The following is a 7,790-nucleotide window of genomic DNA, read 5'->3' as shown; positions in this document are numbered from 1 at the left end:
CATTGATATTCTTTATGACCTGATCCTAGATCAACACCACTGAGATTCTTTATGACCTGATCCTAGATCACCTACTCTGAGACTCTTTATGACCTGATCCTAGATCACCACTCCTACTCTGAGACTCTTTATGAATACAGGCCCTGGTCCTCACTGTCCATATACAATAGTTGTATTCGTTATGTTCTATAGGTTAAACTGATCCTTTATCTGCACTCCTACTCCTAGGGTTTCAGGAAAACCAGGGAACTTTTGGAACGTTTTCGTAACGTTTTAACCCTACTCAATACCCTGATAACCTGCTCTGTGTCCTGACTCTAGAGGAGAGTAACCAGGCTGGTCCTGGCTCTAGAGGAGAGTACCCAGGCTGGTCCTTGCTCTAGGGGAGAGTACCCAGGCTGGTCCTGGCTCTAGAGGAGAGTACCCAGGCTGGTTCTGGCTTTATAGGAGAGTACCCCGGCTGGTCCTGGCTCTAGAGGAGAGTAACCAGGCTGGTCCTTGCTCTGGAGGAGAATACCAAAGCTGGTCCTGGCTCTGGAGGAGAGTACCCAGGCTGGTCCTGGCTCTAGAGGAGAGTATCCAGGCTGGTCCTGGCTCTAGAGGAGAGTAACCAGGCTGGTCCTGGCTCTTTAGGAGAGTACCCAGGCTGGTCCTGGCTCTAGAGGAGAGTACCCAGGCTGGTCTTGGCTCTAGAGGAGAGTAACCAGGCTGTTCCTGGCTCTAGAGGAGAGTAACCAGGCTGGTCCTGGCTCTGGAGGAGAATAACCAGGCTGGTCCTGGATCTAGAGGAGAGTAACCATGCTGGTCCTGGCTCTAGGGGAGAGTACCCAGGCTGGTCCTGGCTCTAGAGGAGAGTAACCAGGCTGGTCCTGGCTCTCGAGGAGAGTAACCATAATGGTCCTGGCTCTAGAGGAGAGTACCCAGGCTGGTCCTGGCTCTAGAGGAGAGTACCCAGGCTGGTCCTGGCTGTGAGGAGAGTAACGAGGCTGGTCCTGGCTCTAGAGGAGAGTAACCAGGCTGGTCCTGGCTCTGGAGGAGAGTAACCAGGCTGGTCCTGGTTCTAGAGGAGAGTAACCAGGCTGGTCCTGGCTCTAGAGGAGAGTACCCAGGCTGGTCCTGGCTCTAGGGAAGAGTACTCAGGCTGGTCCTGGCTCTAGAGGAGAGTAACTAGGCTGGTCCTGGCTCTAGAGGAGAGTAACCAGGCTGGTCCTGGCTCTAGAGGAGAGTACCAAAGCTGGTCCTGGCTCTAGAGGAGAGTCCCCCGGCTGGTCCTGGCTCTAGAGGAGAGTACCCAGGCTGGTTCTGGCTGTAGAGGAGAGTACCCATGCTGGTCCTGGCTCTAGGGAAGAGTACTCAGGCTGGTCCTTGCTCTAGAGGAGAGTAACCAGGCTGGTCCTGGCTCTAGAGGAGAGTAACCAGGCTGGTCCTGGCTCTAGAGGAGAGTACCAAAGCTGGTCTTGGCTCTAGAGGAGAGTCCCCAGGCTGGTCCTGGCTCTAGAGGAGAGTAACCAGGCTGGTCCTGGCTCTAGAGGAGAGTAACCAGGCTGGTCCTGGCTCTAGAGGAGAGTAACCAGGCTTGTCCTGGCTCTAGAGGAGAGTAACCAGCCTGGTCCTGGCTCTAGAGGAGATGCTTTCTCAGTGCTCATGCCGAGTTACATTATGATTCCCTGTGCGTGGGTCTAGAAGAGTATGATTCCTATTCAGCCTGTGCTACACAGTTACTGTACCTATCTCGATAGTATAGTAGTGTACAGCCCTGTTCTGGGTTGAGAGCCCTCAAACTCAGCTTGGACCTTGAAGTCAGATCCATTATGTTTTTCATTCTTCCTCTCATATCAGGGACTGATTAAGACCAGCACTACTACAGACTTCGTGGTGTAAGATATGAAAACACCTGCTTTACAAAGTGCTGAGGTCAGATTACAGTATGATTCCCTGGTCTCTGTTCTAGAAGATGTTGAGGTTACATTACAGTATGATTTCCTGGTCTGTGTTCTAGAATATGTTGAGGTTAAATTACAGTATGATTCCCTGGTCTGTGTTCTAGAACATGTTGAGGTTAAATTACAGTATGATTCCCTGGTCTCTGTGCTAGAACATGTTGAGATTCTGTTACAGTATGATTTCCTGGTCTGTGTTCTAGAATATGTTGAGGTTACATTACAGTATGATTCCCTGTTCTGTGTTCTAGAACATGTTGAGGTTACATTACAGTATGATTCCCTGGTTTGTGTTCTAGAACATGTTGAGGTTACATTATAGTATGATTCCCTGGTCTGTGTTCTAGAATATGTTGAGGTTACATTACAGTATGATTCCCTGGTCTGTGTTCTAGAACATGTTGAGGTTAAATTACAGTATGATTCCCTGGTCTCTGTGCTAGAACATGTTGAGATTCTGTTACAGTATGATTCCCTGGTCTGTGTTGTAGAACATGTTGAGGTTACATTACAGTATGATTCCCTGGTCTCTGTGCTAGAACATGTTGAGATTCTGTGACAGTATGATTCCCTGGTCTGTGTTCTAGAACATGTTGAGGTTACATTACAGTATGATTCCCTGGTCTCTGTTCTAGAACATGTTGAGGTTACATTACATTATGATTCCCTGGTTTGTGTTCTAGAACATGTTGAGATTATGTTACAGTATGATTCCCTGGTTTGTGTTCTAAAACATGTTGAGGTTACATTACAGTATGATTTCCTGGTCTCTGTTCTAGAACATGTTGAGATTCTATTACAGTAAGATTCCCTGGTCTCTGTTCTAGAACATGTTGAGATTCTGTTACAGTATGATTCCCTGGTCTGTGTTCTAGAACATGTTGAGGTTACAATACAGTATGATTCCCAGGTCTCTGTTCTAGAACATGTTGAGGTTACATTACAGTATGATTCCCTGGTCTCTGTTCTAGAACATGTTGAGGTTACATTACAGTATGATTCCCTGGTCTGTGTTCTAGAACATGTTGAGGTTACATTACAGTATGATTCCCTGGTCTCTGTTCTAGAAGACGTTGAGGTTACATTACAGTATGATTCCCTGGTCTCTATTCTAGAAGATGTTGTGGTTACATTACAGTATGATTCCCTGGTCTGTGTTCTAGAACATGTTGATGTTACATTACAGTATGATTCCCTGGTCTGTGTTCTAGAACATGTTGAGGTTACATTACAGTATGATTCCCTGTTCTGTGTTCTAGAACATGTTGAGATTACATTAGCGTATTATTCCCTGGTTTCTGTTCTAGAACATGTTGAGATTATGTTACAGTATGATTCCCTGGTCTCTGTTCTAGAAGATGTTGAGATTCTGTTACAGTATGATTCCCTGGTCACTGCTCACTTCCCAGCCTGGGACCTGACCCAGAACAGCAAAGTGTAAATATCCAAATATCCAAAAGGAGCTAGCTAGTGAATATGAGTTAGTTAGTGTCACCTTCTTCTGTAGTATATGAGTTACTTAGTTAGTTAGTGGCACATACCTGTCTAGTATATGAGTTAGTTAGTTAGTGTCACCCACCTCTCTAGTATATTAGTTAGTTAGTTAGTGTCACCTATCTCTTTAGTATATGAGTTAGTTAGTTAGTGGCAGCTACCTCTTTAGTATATGAGTTAGTTAGTTAGTGGCAGCTACCTCTTTAGTATATGAGTTAGTTAGTTAGTGTCACCTACCTCTTTAGTGTATGAGTTAGTTAGTGTCACCTACCTCTTTAGTATATGAGTTAGTTAGTTAGTGTCACCTACCTCTCTAGTATATGAGTTAGCTAGTTAGTGTCACCTACCTCTCTAGTATATGAGTTAGTTAGTTAGTGTCACCTACCTCTTTAGTGTATGAGTTAGTTAGTGTCACCTAGCTCTCTAGTATATGAGTTAGTTAGTTAGCGTCACCTACCTCTCTAGTATATTGGTTAGTTAGTTAGTGTCACCTACCTCTTTAGTATATTACTTAGTTAGTTAGTGCCACCTACATCTCTAGTATAATGGTTAGTTAGTTAGTTATTTAGTTAGTTTGCGCCACCTACCTCTCTAGTATATGAGTTAGTTAGTTAGTGTCACCTACCTCTAGTATATGAGTTAATTAGTTAGTCACCTACCTCTAGAGTATATGAGTTAGTTAGTTAGTCACCAAGTTCTCTAGTATATGAGTTAGTTAGTTTCAACTACCTCTCTAGTTTATGAGGTAGTTAGTTAGTTAGTTAGTTAGTGTCACCTACCTCTCTAGTTTATGAGTTAGTTAGTTAGTGCCACCTAGCTCTCTAGTATATGCGTTAGATAGTTAATGTCACCTCACTCTCTAGCATATGAGTTAGTTGGTTAGTTAGTTAGTTAGTTAGTGTCACCTATCTCTCTGGTATATGAGTTAGTTAGTTAGTGTCACCTACTTCTAGTATATGAGTTAATTAGTTAGTCACCTACGTCTAGAGTATATGAGTTAGTTAGTTAGAGTCACCAATATCTCTAGTATACGAGTTAGTTAGTTTCACCCACCTCTCTAGTTTATGAGTTAGTTAGTTAGTTAGTTAGTTAGTTTCATCTACCTTTCTAGTTTATGAGTTAGTTAGTTTCACCTACCTCTCTATTTTATGAGTTAGTTAGATAGTTAGTGTCACCTACCTCTCTAGTTTATGAGTTAGTTAGTCAGTTAGTCTCACCTTCCTCTCTAGTATATTAGTTAGTTAGTTAGTTTCACCTACCTCTCTAGTATATGAGTTAGACAGTTAATGTCACCTACCTCTCTATTATATGAGTTAGTTAGTTAGGTTCACATCCCTCTCTAGTATATGAGTTAGTTAGTTAGTGTCACCTAGCTCTCTAGTATATGAGTTAGTTAGTGTAACCTAACTCGCTAGCATATGGGTTAGTTAGTTAGTCTCACCTACCTCTCTAGTATATTAGTTAGTTAGTTAGTTTCACCAACCTCTTTAGTATATGAGTGAGTTAGTTAATGTCACCAACCTCTCTTGTATATGAGTTAGTTAGTGTCGCCTACCTATCTAGTATATTACTTAGTTAGTTAGTTAGTGTCACCTTCCTCTCTCATATATTAGGGTAGTTAGTTTGTTACTTAGTTTATTAGTTAATGTCACCTATCTATCTAGTATATGAGTTAGTTAGTTAGCTAGTTAGTGTCACCTACCTCTCTAGTATATATTTTAGTTAGTTCGTTTCACCTACATATCTAGTATATGGGTCAGTTAGTTAGTTAGTTAGTTAGTTAGCTAGTTCGTTAGTTAGTTAGCTAGCTAGCTAGCTAGTTAGTTAGTGTCACCTACTGCTGTAGTATATTTATTAGTTAGTTTGTTTCATCTACCTATCTAGTATATGGGTTAGTTAGTTAGTTAGTTAGTTAGATAGTTAGATAGCTAGCTAGTTAGTGCCACCTACCTCTCTCGTATAGTGGAGTACAGCCCCTGCCAGTTACAGTTCTGAATTGTATTGTTATTATTCAGGTTCTGTTGTTGGTACTCCTGCACTGTGGCGGACGACCCTCCACCCTGCTTCTTAGTACTGGGGAAAATATCTGCTGCCATCTTCTTCTTCTTCTTGTTCTTCAGGGTAATGATCTCGTAGCACACCGGCGGCAGCTTGGACCCGGTACTGCCCCCGGAAGCGCCACCGACGTTAACTGTCTTTTTGGAGCTCTTAGAACTCGCCGACTTGCTCTTGACTGACTCTGGGAGCATCAAGAGGAAGGTCAGACATTTCATTTTCCGGCCCTTGGCATCGACCATGAGTGTGTTGTTCTGCAGAGCAGTGGGAGAGTATGCAGAGAAAAGACATCAACTGGCAGAGTAGAAGTGGAAGAGGAGGACAGCGGGCTGAGGAGGGGGGAGAAGGAGGATGCTCAGACAGGACAGTGGTATCAGAGAGTTGTGCAGTAGCAGAAAAACAGCGGCAACAACGAGCAACGAGCTCAGGTCATCAGTCAGTCAAAAAATACTGAGTAGGAAATCAGTCAGAAAGACAGCGAGAAATCCTCTCCTACTCCAAATGTGTCTTCAGAAGCAGTGAGAGAGTAGTGCAGAGAAACCAGCTCAGAACCCTCCTATACTCCTACTGTATGATTGACTCAGCTTTTAGGGAGCAAACAGCCACAGTAAGGATTATCTCCCAGTACGGGTTATCCCCCAGTACGGGTTATCCTCCAGTACGGTTTATCCTCCAGTAAGGGTCATCCTCCTCTTTCCTTCACTTTTTCTGAATATAGACAGAATCCAATGTTTTTTTATGAAGAGAAACAGGAACAATCTGACAATCCAATGGATGATCCTAAGGGACGTTTCCTTTCACCTAGTTTTCCTTTTAAGTTTGATTTTGTGACAGACGATGTTTGTCCCAGATACCGTACCAATGATGTCCTTATTGAAAATCACTCTTCACTTCTCTCTTCTTCTCTCCTCTGCTGTGCCCTGGTGTGACAGCCTCGAGATTTAGTGGAGATGCAGTGGTCCTGAGGCAGGCAGCCTGTTTTCTCTCTCTCTCTCTCTCTCTCTCTCTCTCTCTCTCTCTCTCTCTCTCTCTCTCTCTCTCTCTCTCTCTCTCTCTCTCTCTCTCTCTCTCTCTCTCTCTCTCTCTCTCTCTCTCTCTCTCTCTCTCTCTCTCTCTCTCTCTCTCTCTCTCTCTCTCTCTCTCTCTCTCTCTGTCGCTCAGCTCCTGTCTCTCCGGTCTCTGGCTCCTCTCCCCACCGCCTGTATTCTGCTGACTACAGCGGATGAATGGATGAGCACAGAAAAGAGGAGAGAAGAGAGAACTAGAGAAACCCCCCATCAAACGGCACAAGGCATCCTCCGCAAGCCTCGGCCAATAGGCATGCTCAGGCCTCCTGATTGGCTCCAGCTGAGTGCGATACCTACTAGGATATGCTAAGTGAACTCCTTCTATTTAAAGTGACAGCTATGGCCCCTAATAATGATACAACATATGGCTGTGCCCTATTCCCTATTTAAAGCTCTGATCATATCTAATGTAGTATGTAGGGAATAGGGTGACATTTTGGACGAGAAGACATACAACGTATTCATATACTCCTTTATTTAGATACTCTGTTTTAGCTCCAATCGAAACTTCAAGCATTCTGTCTCTCCCACATATGTATTTGATATTGTAAATATTGTAAATACAAAAAGGGCAATGCTAATTTCTTAAGGTCTTTGTAGGGGTGGAATTTGCTTAAAAAATGTATATCTATGGAAGTTTTTTTTTACTTTTAACATTCTATATTCATACAGTTTAATTCCATGCAGGATTCAGTCACACAAATGTTAATACAGTATATTTACATAGTTAGGGACATTTGAAGAAAGAACATTTAATTGTAGGATTGTTCGTTTGTAGGATATAATAATCAGTTATTTAATACTATAATGTTATATCTGTATTTATAAGGGACCCGATGTTACTGCAGGTGATACTTCTTACTCCCTTTATATCCCGACCAGAACACACTGCTGTGTTTGACCTGCCTTGGTCTCTCTGGGCTACAAATCCAAGCCACTCTACGTGTAAGGCATTGAAGCAGCTATTTGTAAGTAAGACTGTTCTCGTTCAGCAATACCATTCAAAGGGCAGTTTGTTATTGCATCGATTTTCTAATGTGAAGTTTAGTACGATTTTACACATGATGGCAAAATAGTAGATGAATCGTAGCACCTTTAACACCAGCTACTAAAGGACAACGTGTACTTAATTTTGTCCGACACTGTAATATTTTAGAATAATTTTATATCTAACTGTAGCCCACTGTAAATGGTCTACAGTAATGTGCTACCTTATCACTGTGAAGAGGTATTT

At 42.8% G+C, this 7,790-nt stretch overlaps 1 protein-coding gene across 1 annotated transcript in view; it reads right to left on the bottom strand.

The window, feature by feature from the left end:
* btbd3b (BTB (POZ) domain containing 3b) overlaps positions 1-6,704 on the bottom strand; it is a 40,752-nt gene extending 34,048 nt beyond the window's left edge. The window contains exon 1 of the mRNA XM_071391326.1: positions 5,385-6,704. Within this exon, the coding sequence (XP_071247427.1) occupies positions 5,385-5,731 (347 nt within the window). The 5' untranslated portion in view covers positions 5,732-6,704. The remainder of the gene's footprint in view (positions 1-5,384) is intronic.
* Between the last annotated feature and the right edge of the window lie 1,086 nt (positions 6,705-7,790).

This window comes from Salvelinus alpinus, chromosome 3, assembly GCF_045679555.1.
Source record: "Salvelinus alpinus chromosome 3, SLU_Salpinus.1, whole genome shotgun sequence".
Classification (NCBI taxonomy): domain Eukaryota; kingdom Metazoa; phylum Chordata; class Actinopteri; order Salmoniformes; family Salmonidae; genus Salvelinus; species Salvelinus alpinus.
The sequence above is the reverse complement of the archived record's forward strand: the minus strand, read 5'-3'. Positions and strand labels throughout refer to the sequence as shown.